Source organism: Agrilus planipennis, unplaced genomic scaffold, assembly GCF_000699045.2.
Source record: "Agrilus planipennis isolate EAB-ADULT unplaced genomic scaffold, Apla_2.0 scaffold110, whole genome shotgun sequence".
Taxonomy (NCBI): domain Eukaryota; kingdom Metazoa; phylum Arthropoda; class Insecta; order Coleoptera; family Buprestidae; genus Agrilus; species Agrilus planipennis.
Genome location: NW_020438935.1, coordinates 902206 through 921595, shown reverse-complemented (window position 1 = coordinate 921595; position 19390 = coordinate 902206). Strand labels below are relative to the sequence as shown.

General features: G+C 32.5%; 5 protein-coding genes across 5 annotated transcripts in view; 1 reads left to right on the top strand and 4 right to left on the bottom strand.

Annotated features, from left to right (window-relative positions):
* Positions 1–63: 63 nt before the first annotated feature.
* Positions 64–1911, bottom strand: LOC112904392 (venom acid phosphatase Acph-1-like). The gene is made up of 6 exons (XM_025974298.1): positions 1790–1911; positions 1461–1700; positions 1121–1306; positions 913–1036; positions 297–508; positions 64–226 (listed from the first exon to the last, which is right to left on the bottom strand). The coding sequence occupies exons 2-6, from the start codon at positions 1575–1577 to the stop codon at positions 86–88; spliced, it is 780 nt and encodes a 259-aa protein (XP_025830083.1). The 5' UTR covers positions 1578–1700; positions 1790–1911; the 3' UTR covers positions 64–85.
* A 567-nt stretch (positions 1912–2478) lies between these two features.
* The window catches only part of LOC108736304 (prostatic acid phosphatase-like), a 36943-nt gene continuing 20031 nt past the window's right edge, over positions 2479–19390 (top strand). Inside the window, exon 1 of the mRNA XM_018468676.2 lies at positions 2479–2644. The gene's annotated coding sequence lies outside the window, so the exon portion shown is untranslated. The remainder of the gene's footprint in view (positions 2645–19390) is intronic.
* LOC108736286 (negative elongation factor E) lies at positions 5631–6975 on the bottom strand. The gene is made up of 6 exons (XM_018468644.2): positions 6791–6975; positions 6555–6735; positions 6142–6454; positions 6025–6079; positions 5854–5965; positions 5631–5787 (listed from the first exon to the last, which is right to left on the bottom strand). The coding sequence occupies exons 1-6, from the start codon at positions 6869–6871 to the stop codon at positions 5714–5716; spliced, it is 816 nt and encodes a 271-aa protein (XP_018324146.2). The 5' UTR covers positions 6872–6975; the 3' UTR covers positions 5631–5713.
* LOC108736305 (venom acid phosphatase Acph-1-like) lies at positions 7121–10325 on the bottom strand. The gene is made up of 7 exons (XM_018468677.2): positions 10136–10325; positions 8924–9025; positions 8595–8834; positions 8248–8433; positions 8040–8163; positions 7424–7635; positions 7121–7353 (listed from the first exon to the last, which is right to left on the bottom strand). Exons 1-7 carry the CDS (start codon positions 10256–10258, stop codon positions 7213–7215), a joined length of 1128 nt encoding a protein of 375 aa, XP_018324179.1. The 5' UTR covers positions 10259–10325; the 3' UTR covers positions 7121–7212.
* Positions 11419–17600, bottom strand: LOC108736285 (venom acid phosphatase Acph-1-like). The gene is made up of 7 exons (XM_025974296.1): positions 17294–17600; positions 14362–14463; positions 13502–13735; positions 12957–13142; positions 12759–12882; positions 11955–12166; positions 11419–11614 (listed from the first exon to the last, which is right to left on the bottom strand). Exons 1-7 carry the CDS (start codon positions 17507–17509, stop codon positions 11474–11476), a joined length of 1215 nt encoding a protein of 404 aa, XP_025830081.1. The 5' UTR covers positions 17510–17600; the 3' UTR covers positions 11419–11473.

Sequence of the window (19390 nt, the reverse complement as noted above, 5' to 3'; positions counted from 1 at the left end):
AAAAGACTATAATGACAAGTTGAAATACATTGTAATTACGTATTAGTTAAAATTTTCATCATATTCATAATAAATAGTTATTTAATTAAGCTGTACAACTAGTTTTGTTAGTAGGCAGAACATCTTGTAACAAATCAGCAAATTTATTCACTGGACAAAATGAATCGCAGCCTGGTAAAACCAGTAGAGTCGGTTGATCATTTCCTTTGTAATTCTGATAATAAATCTGAAAAAGCATATATTAAAACTAATTTAAACCAAATTACACAATTACCTCTGATTAAATAAATGCATACCTCGATTCCATATGTACCATTTTTCAGTCTAACTTCGAATAATAAGTGGGAACCGTAATTGGGAATATCATTATCAAAAAGCCCCAAACCCGCCAGTATATGTCCTATGTTTTGTTCGTGGGCTGAATATAAAAACATTTTACGACCTTTAGGTTTCAATGTTCCCGTTATTTTATCTTTAGTGTCACTAATAATCTTTTCCAAAAAGAATCCTGCAAACAATCAATCACAACTAATAAAAACTCCCTTATTAAGGCACTCTTTATGACTCATATCCCAATATGAAATTAAAGAAATAACTTACTTAAGTCATTTTAGGAAGTTCAAGTTTGTAATAAATTACTAGACTAGATACATCAAATATGGTTGGAAAATGGCTCTACTTTGTCTTAATAATTTATTGCAGACTTCGTCTTCCTAAATTGATCCACGCGTATTTATTTGCAAAAGCGAAGTTAAAAGTGTACTACAGATTTAGATTTTTAAAATTAAGAATGATGATGATAGGGAAATGAGAAGATTAACTCAGAAAAGTGGAAGTGCGTGTCCAACCAGTCTTAAGACTGACGACTTCACGATAATTAAGATTAAGAAAGCATAGGTATAAGAAAGTAACCTGAAGCCAATTGTTTTAATTCTTTTGTTCCTGTACGAACAATAAATCTCTTAGCAGCAGCATTTTGGAGTTTATCCTTCCAAACAGAATCCGTCCAATTAGGCAATTTCAATCCCCATTCTTCCTAAGAATTTGAAATATATGCTGTATTTTTTATCCTTTCGCTGTTGTCCCCAATCAACTACTTATAATAACAACATCAATTTACCTCTACAGCTAAAATCTTGAGAATATCATACACATCATCTGGATTTGCTACATCCATACCTGTCTCTTTAGAAAGGTATTTGTAAAGTTTTAGGTCATCTTTGAATATATCAGCACCCGCCCCTTTCTTGTACTTCTTCAAGAGTTTTTTGTACAGCGGGCAAAACTTTTTTGGTTTGCCTAAAATCTGGAGTAATTTGGCTTGTACAATTAAATATTTGGTACTTGAAACAATGTAGATATCTTGGAAAATCAGTTAAGCTTTGATTTTTAAATGACAGTTAACATTATCCATTGAATAAAGATTTAGTGAAGTACTTAATTTAAGTGATTAGACCTACACGATCTTCTTCGGCTGGGTATGACGAATAAGGTATGGGTTGCCAATTCAATTCGCTATTCCATATAGAAACATTTTTGGGTGGAAAAAGTCCAGCCAAACTGAGAGAAATAGACATTTTCGTCCTATCGCTCTCGGAGCTACGAGCCTCTACAACTTCGGGATAGAATATTTTCCCTAGGAATCCACCATATCTGGCTCTCAAATCTATACCAAGACGATATTCACCAAGTTTTCCCTCCTTATGTACATATGTATTTTATTGGAATAATAAAAAACATATTTGATTAAAAGGCGCAAATGTGTTACTTATCTATATCAAGTGCTTACATTTGTTAGTTGCTCATATCCAAAAGGCCAAAACGTTTCGTTTGCGTAAGGATCGTTAGGATACGTCTCTTCAGCTCTAGTCCTAGCACCATGTCTGTGTATCTTAAAATAATATTTAAGTGAAGTCATCATATTTACATTATGATTATGATTGTGTAATTGTTCATTGTTGTGAATATAGAAGTTCACATTGACTTGTTTGGTTATCATGTACCTATACCTTTCCGAATTTGTTGGTGGTACAAAGCTATCGTTTTCAAATAAAAAATACTTTATATGATTTGCTTAGGGATCCTTTATTCAATATGCTGGACAATTGATAAAGGCTTTAGCGGCCAGTAAGTGAACTGATGTTGTTCCGATTCCGATCTAAAGGTCGTGTTGTAGTTGCTTCCTAACGTTTTACTAGCACGAGTAGAGAGTTTCTGAGTTTCTCCTTTCCTTTCAACTATTATAAATAAACAACAACACAATAATTCTAATACGAATAATAAAAATGCCATTCAACAAAAAGCTTTCTATTCAATCAGTTTTTCACATGTAAATAATCACATAGCAGCAAAAAAACTCCTTGGTTGATAAAATGCCTATCGAAAACCATGTGGGCAAGTTCAAATGGACATCAAAGAATCGAGATGTAGATTGTTTATCAGTCTGACATTTCGGCGTTGTTACGGTCTTCAATTCCAAGTGACTAATACAATGATTTATTTCATATTATTTCAGTCTTGTTACATTTATTGTAAAAAACTGACGGTGTGGTGAAGTGAAGTGGTGAAAGTGAAGTGTAAAAGAATTGTGTGTGCACTGTTTAACAGGAATGGAGTATAAATTGAGGAAAAATATATACGAAAGGTAATGTGATAATAAATATAATAGAAAATATCTACAGGTAATTTCTGTAAAGGTACACATGTATAAGGAGAGATAAGAAATGTTTTTTTCTGGCCAACCAATTAAGGCATTATTTAATTTTTTGTTTGTTAAATTTTTAATGAATACTGTTAAAGTTTTCAATACTACTTTTTGTAATGCTTATATGATATTTTACCTATTTCTTACAGGTAAGGAATACTTATAACTATCAGCAACATAAGCAAATTTGACATGAATCAAGTAAGTGAAAGTTTAATAGCTACCTCCCTACAAGAGTACAAATTAAATTTTCAAATTTGGACGCGCAAAATTTCGATATTTACGTTGATCCAAACCAATTTAAATTTTTATGATATAAGTATGCCGTAAGGTCACAAGTGTTTTGGGGAAAATGTGTTTCAACAAAATCGAAAGAAATGATTCATTATTAGGGTCCTTTTGAACCAATTTTCAAATTTTTAAATCGCTATATATGCAGTGGTTTAAACGAATATAAATTTGCATAATATCTAAGCGCGGAAAGATGTGGTAAATAGATGGCATGTATTTTGATGAAAACATCTTTGATTTATTATTTCGGGTCCTTTTTATCTTAAAATCAAATTTGGAAACGCAAAACTTCCTTCTTTACATTGGTTGAAGCCAATTTACTTTCATATGATATAAACGTAGCAGGGTGTCGTAAGTAGGTAGCATCTCTTTTGATGCAATATGTTTTTGGGATATTGAAGTTAGTGATCTATAATTTCGAGTCCTTTCTAACTTATTTTTAAATTTGGAAACGTATGTGTTCCTCTTTTATATCAGGTCAAGTCGATTTAAATTTATATAAAATAAAAGCAGCAGGGTGTCGTATGTATGTGGTATGTTTTTTGATGCAATATGTTTTTGCGAAATTAAACTTAGTGATTTATAATTTTGTGTCCTTCTTAACTTATTTTTAAACTTGGAAACGCATAACTTCCCCCTTTACATCAGTTCAAATCAATTTATATTTGTATGATATAAACGCTGCAGGGTGTCGTAAGTAGGTGGCATGTCTTTTGAAGCAATATGTTTTTGAGAAATTGAACTAAGTGATTTATAATTTCGGGTCCTTTTTAACTTATTTTTAAATTTGGAAACGTAAAGCTTCCTATTTTATATCAGTTCAAGTCGATTTAAATTTGTATAATATAAAAGTAGCAGGGTGTAGTCAGTCGGTGGCATATTTTTCAAGAAACATGTTTTTGGGAAATTGAACTAAGTGATGTATTATTTTGGGTCCTTCTTAATTTATTTTTAAACTTGGAAACGCATAACTTCCCCCTTTACATCAGTTCAAATCAATTTATATTTGTATGATATAAACGCTGCAGGGTGTCGTAAGTAGGTGGCATGTCTTTTGAAACAATATGTTTTTGAGAAATTGAACTAAGTGATTTATAATTTCGGGTCCTTTTTAACTTATTTTTAAATTTGGAAACGTAAAGCTTCCTCTTTTATATCAGTTCAAGTCGATTTAAAGTTGTATAATATAAGCAGCAGGGTGTCGTACGTAGCTGGCATGTTTTTTGGTGCAATATGTTTTTGAGAAATTGAACTAAGTGATTTATAATTTCGGGTCCTTTTTAACTTATTTTTAAATTTGGAAATGCAAAGCTTCCCCCTTTACATTAGTTCAAGTCAATTTAATTTGTGTAATATAAAAGCGGAAGGGTGTCGTAATTTGGTGGCACGTTTTTTGATGAAATATGCTTTTGTGAAATCGAAATAGATTTACAATTTCGGGTCCTTTTTAACTTATTTTTAAATTTGGATACGTAAAACTTCCCCCTTAAATTAGTTTAAATAAATTGAAATTTGTATAGTATAGACGCACCAGGGTGTCGTAAGGTGACATATGTTTTGATGGAAAATGTGTTTTTGGGAAATTGATGTATATGATTCACAATTTCGGATCCTTTGTAATTTTATTTAAAATTTCCTAAAGCAACCCTTCTCTTTTTACATTGGTTTAAGGCTATTTATGTTTAATTAATATAAACGCAATAGGGTGTCGTACGTGGTGAGTAGTTTATGAAAGTATGTTTTTGGTAAATTGATGTGGCCCATAATTGCGGGTCCTTACGGACCTATCCTCAATCTAGGACCCTCAAAATTTTGCCCTTTATGCCACTCAAACCAATTTTAATTTCTTTGTATAAGCAAATAAGGGGTTTTTCATAAAATATGTTCGCAAATACAGGAAGGAGAGAGGGATATTGCTTAGCGTGGCAATATATGATAAAGGGGAAAGAGGGTCCAATGTGACGTTTACAATTTTATTTTAATGTTTTTATTAACTTGGTACTTTATTACGATAGAATGTAATTTTCATTGCTATTATTAATCACAAGTAATCTTTTAAGGGGGGGTGAACTAGCTTATTTGACGTAATATTTGTTAGAGGGTCGATAAAAATGTGACACGGCGAGACGAAGAGGGTGGAAGGAGTCATCTAAAAAGGTGAAATTCTCAGTGACATATTTTATGGTCGATCCTCAAGGTGATGGAAATCAGGTCTTGGTAAATTAGTAATCTCGAATCTTTTTCAGTAAATTTTCCAATTTTAACAGGTACAATTTCTCTTTGCAGTGGTTCAATATGCAAACATTACTTCTGAATTGTTATTAAGTGAGTAAAAGTTAAGTGAATGAAAGTATCTGAAACTGCATTATCTATTTTAATTGTTAAAGAAACTAGCAATAAAATGCATATTAGAATTACAAATACTCAATTGATTAAATGCTAATCCAAAAAATAGGTTTTAAGTTTGAAACTTTGAAATTCTTCCATTACAAGGGCAGCTATTATTAGTCTTTTATCAAAAAAATCTTTCAAAAAAATGTTTATTTGTAGCTTACAACCTTTACATACATATTTTACCTTCTATCTATTCTTCAAATTGGTTAAGATAAATGATTTACAATGAAACTAATGTGCATATATTTTATTTGATTTTATTGAATATAAATATTACATTCCTTAAAATACACGTCAATACTTTAACATCATAAATTACATTAATTAATCAAGCATATCATCATAAGAGACCAAATCCCTTTTATCCTTGTGACTTCCTTTTTGGGAATGACTTGCAGCTAAAGGAAAAAAAATTGAAAATGCAATTAAGCCATAATAAAAAAGATAAGTTATACTCTAATTACCCAATGTAGACCAAGTTGATGATGAAGTGACATCATTTATGGGCTCTATTTGAGGTTGTCTTCTAGCTAAAGAAACTTTTAGTTGTATACCGGATACCATACTGCCATCCATCTGGAATGTACAAAATAATTAAAAAATAATTTATGCAAATGAAATTATTTATTAATTACCTCTGCAATAGCTCTTTCTGCACACTCCACCTTATCAAAAGTGACAAATCCACGACTGAAACAACCACAAACAATTCATTAGTAAACACATATTAATAACGAGTTGATTAAACTCACTGTTTTTCTATTTCCATTGAAATATTAACAATATTTCCAACTGTAGCAAAATGTTTTTTGAGAAATTCTTCGGTAATTTTATATCCAGAAACGTAAATTGTGTTTCCTTGTCTAGGCTTATCAGCCTTTTCTCTTTGTTGCTTCTCGCTTAAACCCCTCTCTTCTCGGTCTCTCTGGTTTGCAAAAGTGTCATACAAATTTTTAATCCTGGGTGGTTGATTCCCTGGATTGTCAGGACCATCGTCGGCTTGGACAGCTGAGAATGGCTGATAACCACTCACTGTTTTTTCAGATATAAGTTTCCTTTCCAATCCTTAATGATGTAAAACCGTTTTGAATTAAATATCTACTAATACTACTATACAATTGTAGAGAGAGAAGATGATTATTATTAAAATAATAATTATGTTTACCTCTTGGTCTCTTATAAGCCTGTTCTGGTCTTTTCTCAACCTTCTGTATCGCACTAATGGCTCCAGATTTTATCAATTTCTTTGCAACTTCCCTGGCATCTCTAGCTTCTGCAGGGCGTTTAGGTAATATAGGCTTTTCTGGTTCTGGTTTAGGTGCTTTTAATGCTTGTAAAGCCTTTTTCTGTACATAGAAACAGATCTTCAAAATTGACATTTAAATTGATTAAATTGTCTACCTTTTTCTTCAGTTTCTGATACTTTGCTTGAAGCATAAGCTCTTCTTCAGTAAAATTAGCAGGAAAATGTATGTACACCATGGTATAAGTTACTTATACAACTAAATATTAACAAATTATTCAACTTATTCTTTTTTAAAAACAATAATATAACCTTAAAACCATATGATCTGACAGTTGAAGCTCACTATTCCTAGTTCAATTCAGCCACTGATATTTTCTAATATACAGAGTGTTCTTAAGTTGGAATTAGATACTGATAAAACAAAATTTTGAATTATGAACAAAGATGTTGTTCTTTCTCTTAATATCTACTGTAGAAAGATAATATTGTGTGAAAAGACTATAATGACAAGTTGAAATACATTGTAATTACGTATTAGTTAAAATTTTCATCATATTCATAATAAATAGTTATTTAATTAAGCTGTACAACTAGTTTTGTTAGTAGGCAGAACATCTTGTAACAAATCAGCAAATTTATTCACTGGACAAAATGAATCGCAGCCTGGTAAAACCAGTAGAGTCGGCTGATCATTTCCTTTGTAATTCTGATAATAAATCTGAAAGAGCATATATTAAAACCAATTTAAACCAAATTACACAATTACCTCTGATTAAATAAATGCATACCTCGATTCCATATGTACCATTTTTCAGTCTAACTTCGAATAATAAGTGGGAACCGTAATTGGGAATATCATTATCAAAAAGCCCCAAACCCGCCAGTATATGTCCTATGTTTTGTTCGTGGGCTGAATATAAAAACATTTTACGACCTTTAGGTTTCAATGTTCCCGTTATTTTATCTTTAGTGTCACTAATAATCTTTTCCAAAAAGAATCCTGCAAACAATCAATCACAACTAATAAAAACTCCCTTATTAAGGCACTCTTTATGACTCATATCCCAATATGAAATTAAAGAAATAACTTACTTAAGTCATTTTAGGAAGTTCAAGTTTGTAATAAATTACTAGACTAGATACATCAAATATGGTTGGAAAATGGCTCTACTTTGTCTTAATAATTTATTGCAGACTTCGTCTTCCTAAATTGATCCACGCGTATTTATTTGCAAAAGCGAAGTTAAAAGTGTACTACAGATTTAGATTTTTAAAATTAAGAATGATGATGATAGGGAAATGAGAAGATTAACTCAGAAAAGTGGAAGTGCGTGTCCAACCAGTCTTAAGACTGACGACTTCACGATAATGAAGATTAAGAAAGCATAGGTATAAGAAAGTAACCTGAAGCCAATTGTTTTAATTCTTTTGTTCCTGTACGAACAATAAATCTCTTAGCAGCAGCATTTTGGAGTTTATCCTTCCAAACAGAATCCGTCCAATTAGGCAATTTCAATCCCCATTCTTCCTAAGAATTTGAAATATATGCTGTATTTTTTATCCTTTCGCTGTTGTCCCCAATCAACTACTTATAATAACAACATCAATTTACCTCTACAGCTAAAATCTTGAGAATATCATACACATCATCTGGATTTGCTACATCCATACCTGTCTCTTTAGAAAGGTATTTGTAAAGTTTTAGGTCATCTTTGAATATATCAGCACCCGCCCCTTTCTTGTACTTCTTCAAGAGTTTTTTGTACAGCGGGCAAAACTTTTTTGGTTTGCCTAAAATCTGGAGTAATTTGGCTTGTACAGTTAAATATTTGGTACTTGAAACAATGTAGATATCTTGGAAAATCAGTTAAGCTTTGATTTTTAAATGACAGTTAACATTATCCATTGAATTTACGATAAAGAATTAGTGAAGTACTTAATTTAAGTGATTAGACCTACACGATCTTCTTCGGCTGGGTATGACGAATAAGGTATGGGTTGCCAATTCAATTCGCTATTCCATATAGAAACATTTTTGGGTGGAAAAAGTCCAGCCAAACTGAGAGAAATAGACATTTTCGTCCTATCGCTCTCGGAGCTACGAGCCTCTACAACTTCGGGATAGAATATTTTCCCTAGGAATCCACCATATCTGGCTCTCAAATCTATACCAAGACGATATTCACCAAGTTTTCCCTCCTTATGTACATATGTATTTTATTGGAATAATAAAAAACATATTTGATTAAAAGGCGCAAATGTGTTACTTATCTATATCAAGTGCTTACATTTGTTAGTTGCTCATATCCAAAAGGCCAAAACGTTTCGTTTGCGTAAGGATCGTTAGGATACGTCTCTTCAGCTCTAGTCCTAGCACCATGTCTGTGTATCTTAAAATAATATTTAAGTGAAGTCATCATATTTACATTATGATTATGATTGTGTAATTGTTCATTGTTGTGAATATAGAAGTTCACATTGACTTGTTTGGTTATCATGTACCTACACCTTTCCGAATTTGTTGGTGGTACAAAGCTATCGTTTTCAAATAAAAAATACTTTATATGATTTGCTTAGGGATCCTTTATTCAATATGCTGGACAATTGATAAAGGCTTTAGCGGCCAGTAAGTGAACTGATGTTGTTCCGATTCCGATCTAAAGGTCGTGTTGTAGTTGCTTCCTAACGTTTTACTAGCACGAGTAGAGAGCTTCTTCAGCGGTCCTTTTTGTAACCATTCCCCTCGAAGATCCTTTAAGTGTTCGAATTCCGCTTGAAGATTTTTCAGTTCGCAGATCCTTCTAGCTCTTCCAGTCAGAATCCTGGTGATGCCATACTTCTGACTTGTGTGCAGACACCTGTTTCCCGTTTCTATATTTCCCAATTTACTGTTTCGTTTCCTCACTAGTACGTCCAAGAATTCTAACTGTTGGTCCTTCTCAGTCTCCATGGTGAATTGGATACTGGGTTGTTGGAGGAAGTGGTTCAGCTTTTCCATTCCGTGTCTCCTAATTACGAAGATGTCACCAACGTATCGAAAGCAAGCAAGTTGGTTTGTACTCTTTTCTTCTCAAACTGTTCCATGAAGAGATTGACTATGACCAGACTTGTGGGATTCCCATTGCTACCCCATCCATCTGTTCGTAGAAGTACTTCAAGAAGCAACTCCAACACACGACAGCCTTTAGGCTCGAATCAAAGCAGCATCAGTTCATGCTGGACAATATCTGTTTTCAACTAGTTTTTACAAAGTTAGCTTTAGAAAGAGAGAGAGAATTAAAAGAATATATTCTTAAGTCTATTGTAAACTTCTTGACGATTATAGTAAATTTAAATTGTGCAATATAATGCATTGAATATCTTTTTTGCCATATCATTTTGCTATTTACCTAATTGTTGTTTTGATATTATATTTTAATTTATTATCTCTATGACTTTGAATTTTTGTACATAATCTAAATCTGATATTGTTATTGAATATAAATCATTCAATTACTTACCACATGAGTTAAAACGAGACCATCAGACGCATCGATATATTTTGAAATATACTCTCCACAACAGCCGATATACAAGAGTGTTGTTATTAAGAAAAGGCCAAAAGAATTTTTAGTTTTGTCCATGATTATTCTGAAACGAAATCTTCACGATTTTAACATAAGTTTGATTCAAAAAGAAAAACATGAAATAGATAAAAGATTGCATGATTTGATAAATGTTTCGAAAACTGTTTAAAAGCATTAGCTAAATATTGAATTAATGGTAGTTAACACTATTGAAATTTAATTTTGACCTTCAAACGATACAAAACATTAAATTTCGTTCATGATCAAACCATAAAAGTAAGTATATTGTGTGATACGGCATGATTGTAAACCTGGAAAAATGGCTTTTGGAATTTCCTTTTTCTATGGCAATTTGAATAATAATCCAGTAGTGATATTTAGATAAGAATGTAAAAATAAAATGAAAAACAATTACAATTCATTTAATGCAATAATTTATCAGAAGAAAACCAATTACTTAACAATAAGATTATCCAGTAATTCGATAGATAACACAACAAAAAATAGTAAAATTCAACCATAAAAAGTAGACTTACCTTTTTCGGAACCCCAGCTAAAATGTTTATGACATACGATAAATTCGCAATAAATAAGATTTAGATATCTTTAGTAGTCGAGTCTTATCATTTATTTTCAACAATAGTAGAATTGCATAGTTCGAAATCAATAAAAATACCTAATGGTGGCAAATAAATTGATTAAAAGACAAATTAACAAGGTATATTTTTAAAAGACACAAAAGCCGATGTAAAATTGCTATTGATTAATTAACAAATTTTATAGTGATAATTTGGAGCGAATCTCTTTTTTTTATTTTTTAAGTAGTCATTTACCATAGTCTCCAATTTTTACCTTTAAAAAGGTCAGGGACTAGAAAATTTGAAGTTCAAAAAATTGGTAATTCCAAGAAACGATGCCGTTTTCCTCGCCAGGTTTTATAACTTCTATTTACGATATGGATTAAACAGAAATTTTGACAATCGCTGTTATCATTATTTCATAACAGTAAAACAAAAAAAAAATCCGAACGCATAATGATAAAAGTTAATGACTGACAATTCAAGTGGACGTCTATTTTTTATACATTTGAAAAATTGATAAGAAACATTACCTATCGCTTAAATCTTGTTAAAATTATCATATCTTTTATGGCATGATTTGTCAATTTAAACTCTCTTACACAACACGCATTTATAGTCAAAATAATGAATTGGAAAAATGAAATAATGGTATATTTTTCAAAAACAAAAACAAATTTACAATATAGAAAAATTAATCGTCACAATCCGATCTATCTTTTGGTATTACGTCGCTGTACAATTCCAAAAACTTTTCAAGTGGACAAAACTCTTCACAACCTGGTAACGTAACCAATACCATACTTTCACCATCCCTATTTCCATTATACCAAACCTGCACAGTCATTTGTTTATTAAAAGTAGCAATCCTATTATATGTTCAGTTTGGGGACTTTTGTTTCAACTCTTTGCAACCTATTGCCTTATAGATTCGTTTTGGACATAAAGGGAATCATCCCAAAAAGGGATTAGAGACAAGAGATCTTTTTATGACCAAAACTGATATATAAACCAATAGTAACGAAGAAAAAATCAAATTAGAAAACACAAACAAATCCCAAACAAAACACGATTGCAGGATTTTTTTATTTAAAGTATGTTTCTCTTTATTAAAAATTGTTTAGTACTTAGTACTTAAATTATTATAATTTGTAAGTATTTGTATATTAATTTACCTTAAATCCATATTGACCTTGAATATTATACACTTCAAAAATTATTTGAGATCCGTACCCAGGTATTTCGTTGTCAAATATTCCCAATGTACACAAAATTATACCAATATTTGTTTCATGACCAGAGTAAAGAAAAATTTTCCTGTCTGGAGGCCGTAAAGTTCTATTTATCTTGTCTACAGTGTTTTCCACTAATTCCTTCAAGAACCACCCTACAGAAACGAATACAAAAATTACATTAATTGAAAACTACTGTGAAGTCTTCGTATGTAGGATATTATGAGAATGAAATTAAATAAATTCCGAGTCGATGACTTGCGAAATTCCAAGAATTTTTTGATTTTAGGAATAACTAGGTTTTACTAGCGGCTTCCCTTAAGTTTTAATGTCCTAAATACGTGTCAAGGATCATCGACCACCACATAAAACTAATTTTTTCTATCCCTCGGGAAGAGTATTTTTTCTTTGTGAAAACGGATCCTATGACTTTGCTCACATTTTGATCAAAAATCATCGACGACCATATAAATGTTAATGCAGATTTTGTGTTAATATAAAATCAATTAAATAATGACGAACGCCGAGGTTCCATATTCATTAAAAAGGAAAACACAATAAAAAGATAGTGTGACATATAAAACACTAAATCCTTTCGTGATGAACATATAGAAGAAGCCAAAATACGTTCAACAATTTAGGAGAAAAGGTGGACATGCAAATTTATGTCTTCACCAAAAATATCAAGAATGATTAGTAAAGTCAGCGTTTCTCGTATGTATTTAGTTTGAAATAATGACTGTGTACCTCCTGAAAGCTTTTTCAATTCAGCAGTGCCAGTCCTATAAATAAATCTTTTAACGGCAGCTTCATATAGTGGCTTTTTCCAAATTGAAGCTGTCCATTCCGGTAACTTCAAACCGAATTCGTACTAAAACAGGCAATCGAAATGTTTTAGTTTCAATCATAAAAGTTACCGTCGTTATCACAGCTTTACATTCTCACCTCGGAAATTAAAATTTTGTAAAGGTCATAAATTTTTTCCGGTTCCGTTATATTCCAACCGGTATATTCACTACAATATTCGTAAAGTTGTAAATCGTTTTCGTACAAAGCTAAACCTTCATCTAAAGAGTAGTTTCTCCATAATTTGTTGTATTTTGGACAAAAATATATTGGATCTCCAACTACCTAAAATTAAGATTTTCTGGAAAGCATTTCATCATCAATATATTTATAATTATTTCTGTGTTTTCTTTTTATTTTAATCTTGGTATTGCTCAAATACTTCTAGTCTTGGTCTTGGACTTACATATACGATCTTGATCTTGGTTTTGCTAGTATAAACACAGTCTGGATATGCGATGCACAATACCAAGACCAACATTGCAAGGCCAAAACTCTCACTATGATGTCATTCATATTTTATCATCCCAATCGCTATTTTTCAATTACTTTCAAAACTCAGTCAAGTAAAACTTACAGTTTTATGATCTGTAGGTGCAGGAAAAGACCAAAGCAATGAAATGTTATTATTTTTAGAAACTTACGTCGTTATTTCCATAATTATAGGGAATTGGTTGCCAATTTAGATCTGAGTTCCATTCTAGTATTGTACCTGATGGAGGGTATAATCCTGACAAACTTAAAAGAAGCGACATTTTTGTCCTATTAGTGTCTGTACTAAATGGTTCTATGGTATTGATATGGTAAACGTCTCCCAGAAACTTGTTGTATCGGTCCCTCAGGTCTGATCCAACTTTATATAGTGTTCTCCTGCCATTCTACAATTAAACTGATCTGATTTTTAAAATTAAAAAATAAAAAACAATAAAAACGGAATTATTTTGGAATAGAAAATCTAAAATTAACAAGTAATAAGTAATATGAACCTTTGGTAAAAATTTAGAACATAAATTTTTGTGGCAGCATTTGGAGTATTCTATAGGTAATTCTTGAAGATCGAAGTTTGTATGGAAACGAAAGTGTTATCATGTTGCTTCCACTTTTTGAATTAAAGCTTATTTGATTTTTTGTATTGCATTTGTCATTAACTTTAGAAGTCAACATGCTAAAGAGTAGGATGATTTCTGTTAGTGTGTCTCCTCCTGTATGATGATATCAGAAAAATATTATTCGAATGGAAAGAGAATAATGTTCATTAATGAACTTCGTTGTGAAGAGTAACGGTTCAATACAATGCCAAGTGCAGAATATATGACAATAAGTCGATATCTAATCATTTTTGGAAACATCAATTACTACTTAAAAGTAAGAATTTAGAAATGTATCAATTGCTTATTGATTATGAGCTTTACCGACATTTATTTAAATGAAGACTTCGTAAGAACACCTAATTAGTATTACAAAAGACTAAATAATAAGTTAGTTTGACTTTCGCAGTGTTTACCTTTGTAAGTTGTGAATGACCGTAAGGGTAAAATGTCTCGTTTATGTAGGGATCAAGCGGATACGTCTTCACATCTCTTGTTCTTCCTCCATGGCGGTGGATCTGAATGCAAAATTTTTATTTACGTTTGTAAGTATGACTAAGACTATCTAAACTTATGTCATTCATACGGGACTGTTTTTGGAAGTTTTGTACTGTAACAAACTTTCTAGTGGTTAGCGAAAACCTCAAGCAGCAATCGATACCGCCAACTTCTTTGACGCACTTGCTCATAACAGTATTGCATGGGACATCTGATTTATATAAAACATCCGCCAAACATTGCAATGTAAATACAAATGAGTTACTGGAAAATTATGTGTTTTCTTTTCTTTGAATTAGTGATCAATTATATGCGTAGTTGTATTAAAAGAACTGACATTATCACTTTTTTTATCATGTCTTCTTTTCAAATTTAATGTTATAACAACAAAAAAAACAAAGCCTCAAAGCTTACAATTCTAAACCCAAAAACACTGATGTGAGCAAAATATCATTGGGTGAACTAGAATGTTTCAATTTATTTTTTATATTTTTCAAAAACCTTTCATGCGATCAAACAAAAAGTGCGAAAATCATAACAAGGTCAACAAAATCCATTTCGACACCAATTTTTTGTTGACCCTATTTCTTAGCAAGTTATTATTGACCAATGCATTATAATTTGGACCATGAATAAATCCTACACCCAAAGATCTGCATCTTATTATCTGCGCCTGCGGTTTCAAAACGATTAGGTACTACTACATATAATAAATCCTTAATAAAAGCGCATGTCATTTAATATGGTAATTGTTCGAAATGCACGAGGTTGTTTTTAATCGAATTTTCATACATAAGTTGACGAAATTTAGAGATCTTTAAATACATGATATGCACACGTGATAAAAAAGTTTATACTGAAAAAGGTTTTCTGTGTAAAATCAAGTGCGTGTTTTAGAAGATCATCGACGACTACATAAAGTTGACATTTCTATACCTCGGCAACAGTATTTTTTTTTAATTAAAGGTACCCTATGTCCTTTTCTGTACCCTTGACAATATGTGTACAAAATTTCGTGATAGGTTTTACCCACTGCTTCACTCACGTTGATACCATAAATACATGTCAAGGATCATCGACGGCCTCATAAAACTATAAAACTAATTTTAAATGGTTAAGAGAGTCTCCTTCTGTATGATGATAAAATCAAGTACGTGCTTTAGAAGGAAAGAGTTCTTAAAGAAAAGGGGAGATTTTCAATGCAATTGTATTTTTTTTTGTGTGTGTGTTGCACGATTTCTTCTTAGATTGTGAACCAATTCCAGTGATTCTTTCTTTTACTGGATTGATCTTACTTCAACGATGGTCCCATTTAAATTTGACGAAAATATTCTACCTCTAGGAGTGGAACATTAAGGGACGACTCCCGCTTTTAACTTTTTTGCTTAATAAGTACATACACACAATGTGCTAAAGTCAGTTTTTATATACGAGGGTGGATTGATAAGTTTCCGGCCTAACCAAGAGATGACGCCACTAGGCCTACCTTGAGGTGACATTCTATAGTACCATCCTTGGATAGCTTGTAGCTATAGTTTCAGCCCGATCTCCTTGCTAGTGTAGGTTTGACAGCACGCTGAACAAGACGCCTCTGTGGTTTTCGTAAAAATGGAAAAGCAGGAAAATCGTGCTGTCATCAAATACTTTTATTTGAAGGGGTTAACGCCGAAGGAAATTAAAAAAGAGATGGACTCAACACTGGGGACATCCTCCCCGTCATATTCAACCGTTAAGCAGTGGGTTTCCGAGTTTAAAAAGGGTCGTGTGAGCACCTCTGATGGGCCTCGCTCAGGACGCCCCGTTGAGGTCACAACTCCAGATATGATCGAAAAAATTCATCAAATAGTGCTGGGAGACCGCAGATTGAAAGTGCGTGAGATAGCTGAGACCTGTAAGATGTCATATGAACGTGTGCAACATATTTTGCACCAACATTTGCATATGGAAAAGCTCTGTGCAAGATGGGTGCCGCGTTTGCTAACAGTCGACCAAAAATTGATTCGAAAAAACATTTCTACCGCAAATTTGTCATTGTATAAGCGTAATCCAAGCGAATTTTTGCGTCGATTCGTAACCGTTGACGAAACGTGGGTCCACCACTACACTCCTGAAACCAAAGAACAGTCTAAACAGTGGATTGGACCAGGGGAACCAACTCCAAAGAAGGCAAAAACAATTTTTTCGGCGAACAAGGTTATGGCTACTGTTTTTTGGGATGCAAGAGGTATTATATACATTGATTACCTTGCAAAGGGTAATACTATCACTGGTCAATACTACGCAGACTTATTGCAACGTTTGAGCCACGAGGTGAAAATTAAACGACCTCATCTGGCGAAGAAAAAAATCTTGTTTCATCACGATAACGCACCAGCGCACACGTCAATCGTTGCGACGGCTAAAATCAACGATCTAAAGTTTGAATTGATGCCGCACCCTCCTTACTCTCCAGACCTAGCCCCGAGTGACTATTTTCTGTTCCCTAATCTCAAAAAATGGCTTGGCGGTAAGAGATTTGCGGACAATGAAGAAGTAATCGAAGCTGTAAATGGTTATTTTGAGGAGCTTGACGAATCAGTCTATAGAGATGGCATTAATAGACTGGAACACCGCTATGAGAAATGTATCAGCCTTGGAGGAGATTATGTTGAGAAATAAAAAAAAAAAATTTTTAAAAACCTTGTTTTTCTTGGTCAGGCCGGAAACTTATCAATCCACCCTCGTATGTTAATATATTTAAATTATGATTTAAACCTTTCCTAGCTTTAAGGGTGTGAACTAATTTAGGGTACTTCTGTGTCAATGTGGTTTATACTTCTACAAAGTTTACGTATTCCTATAAAAACTTACAACATGTAGGAGAATTAATTCTTCGTCGTTATTATCTTCACTATATTTTGCAAGTTGATCACTGCCGTTCACTGTCAATGTTTCCCCACATTCAACACCTTCTGGTATCAAAACAAGAGTTAAACTTAGGCACACTGTTATTACTGGCACAGACTTCATGGTGAGAGAAAACAGGTCGTGTTGTAAATGATTTTGTATGTATGATACGTTATGCATTTATATCCCATACCTTCCATTATTCAATTGAAATAATAACATAAAGTACACACATCAATAAACGGTGTACAAATAGAGTATGGAATAACTGATGCAATCTTTATGTATTTGACATTTAAATAGTTTTCAAGTTGTTGCACAACAAATTATTTAAACAACAATTGCATTGTTAGATTTTCTTATTTAAAATACGAAAGAATTATCTTAATTTATTGCATCAAGTTAAACCGGATCCAAATGGAAACGGAAAATCGAGGTTTGTCCCAGACGTCTTAATAAATGTTATATAAAAATCGCTTTTAAACTTCCCGATAGTAATCTATCATTGTTAATTGAAATTAAATCGTTTAAAAGTTTTTATTAATTAGCTATGTAATTTATGATAGATAGAGCATAGAAACACATTTATTTATCGGTATTTTTCTTTGAGTGATGAGAATACCGTGGATAGAGAATGTTAGAAACAAGGAGGTAGTAGAATTAATAGGACAACAGAGGTCACCATGGAAGTCAATAAGGAATAAGCGAGATAAGTTGGTGGACATCTTCTCATGCATGAAGGGCTAGTGAGAGACATATTAGGAGTTAGGAGGAGTAGGGGTAGACCTAGACCAGATTACTGCTCACGAAGGAGACATATCAGAGGCAGAAACAGGAGTTAGGAGAAGTAGAGGTAGACCTAGATTAGATTACCGCTCACGAATAGTTAAGTATGTGAGTTGTTCTAGTTTTAAGGAAATGCGAAGATTATCTCAGGATAGAAAAAAGTGGAGGTTCGTTTCTTATAATTGATGACCTTATGATGATGACGAGGATGACTGAAGATATTTGTAGGAATTTTCCTGTACCAGGTCATATTTTCAAAAGACAGGGTGATGCCCTTTGATATTTTCATGTAGTAGAATATCCTTGTGTTCAGTTCTCAGCTCGCCACTAGTGTATGTTTATAATGAATATCTAAAAACGTTTAAAAACCTCTTCAGCATTAAATACGCGTTTGGATATCCAAAATATCATCGCCAGTTCCTCAATCTGCAACTGATACGATTCAATAACGTATGCTAGAATCCTGGATACAGAAGAATTGTTAAAAGATGTTCTTGAACCAAAGTAATGAATAAAAGCGTATCAAAATTTAGGCGAAGATTAGCTGAAGATAGGAAGGAGTGGAAGTGCGTGTCCAACCAGTCTAATGGCTTTAAGAGGATGATCCAAATTTAGACGACGTTGGGTTTACATTTAGTATGTATACCTAATACTGTTTTCAGCCACTCTTTGGGCCAAGTATATTCCGAACGCTCATGGAATCAACCATCAATCATCTTTCATCGCCATGCCATCTCCTTTGCAATACAGGAATGAGATACCAGTGTCCAAAATAAGGTTACTTATGTATGATATACTTAGATACTATAGTGCTATTTTGGTTATAATTATCTTAAAACCTAATAGTGGAGCGAATTATTTAAAAAAAATAAATCAAAATGCGTAGACTGCAAATACAAATGTACTAATATCGTACCTAGTAACAACAGAAGTAAAAATGATTTTATTTAATTTTTACGTGCATTGTCGCTTATTCGCGTGTTGGATAATTGACGATTCTGTGAAAAGTTACGCTTCTGTCTAATTTTTACGAAAATTACTTTTTTCCTATTGCTTTGCACGGTTACAATTTCATAATAACTATAATCAATATGTGCAACACTTAAAACGTGCAAACGTGCAATTTACGAAATAAGTATATACATATTACTATCAAGGAGAAAACATTTTCATTATAAAATAAAACACAGAAGAGATGAAGAGATTTCTTACAATAAAAACACATAAAAGTTATTGTTTTACAACAAAATATACCAGAGATACGACGGCGCTTTT

Coding starts and splice junctions, on each gene's coding strand:
- LOC108736286 (XM_018468644.2), bottom strand. CDS start 6,871: ATGGTGTACATACATTTTCCTGCTAATTTTACTGAAGAAGAGCTTATG. Junction 6,736..6,790: donor ATCAGAAACTGAAGAAAAAG/GTAGACAATTTA, acceptor TTCTATGTACAG/AAAAAGGCTTTACAAGCATT. Junction 6,080..6,141: donor TCAATGGAAATAGAAAAACA/GTGAGTTTAATC, acceptor TGGTTGTTTCAG/TCGTGGATTTGTCACTTTTG.
- LOC108736305 (XM_018468677.2), bottom strand. CDS start 10,258: ATGGACAAAACTAAAAATTCTTTTGGCCTTTTCTTAATAACAACACTC. Junction 9,026..10,135: donor GTCTCGTTTTAACTCATGTG/GTAAGTAATTGA, acceptor TATTATTTTAAG/ATACACAGACATGGTGCTAG. Junction 8,434..8,594: donor ACCCAGCCGAAGAAGATCGT/GTAGGTCTAATC, acceptor AAATTACTCCAG/ATTTTAGGCAAACCAAAAAA.
- LOC112904392 (XM_025974298.1), bottom strand. CDS start 1,577: ATGTCTATTTCTCTCAGTTTGGCTGGACTTTTTCCACCCAAAAATGTT. Junction 1,037..1,120: donor TCAAGATTTTAGCTGTAGAG/GTAAATTGATGT, acceptor TCAAATTCTTAG/GAAGAATGGGGATTGAAATT. Junction 227..296: donor ATGGTACATATGGAATCGAG/GTATGCATTTAT, acceptor ATGCTTTTTCAG/ATTTATTATCAGAATTACAA.
- LOC108736285 (XM_025974296.1), bottom strand. CDS start 17,509: ATGCATAACGTATCATACATACAAAATCATTTACAACACGACCTGTTT. Junction 14,464..17,293: donor AATTAATTCTCCTACATGTT/GTAAGTTTTTAT, acceptor TTTTGCATTCAG/ATCCACCGCCATGGAGGAAG. Junction 11,615..11,954: donor AAGGTCAATATGGATTTAAG/GTAAATTAATAT, acceptor ATGACTGTGCAG/GTTTGGTATAATGGAAATAG.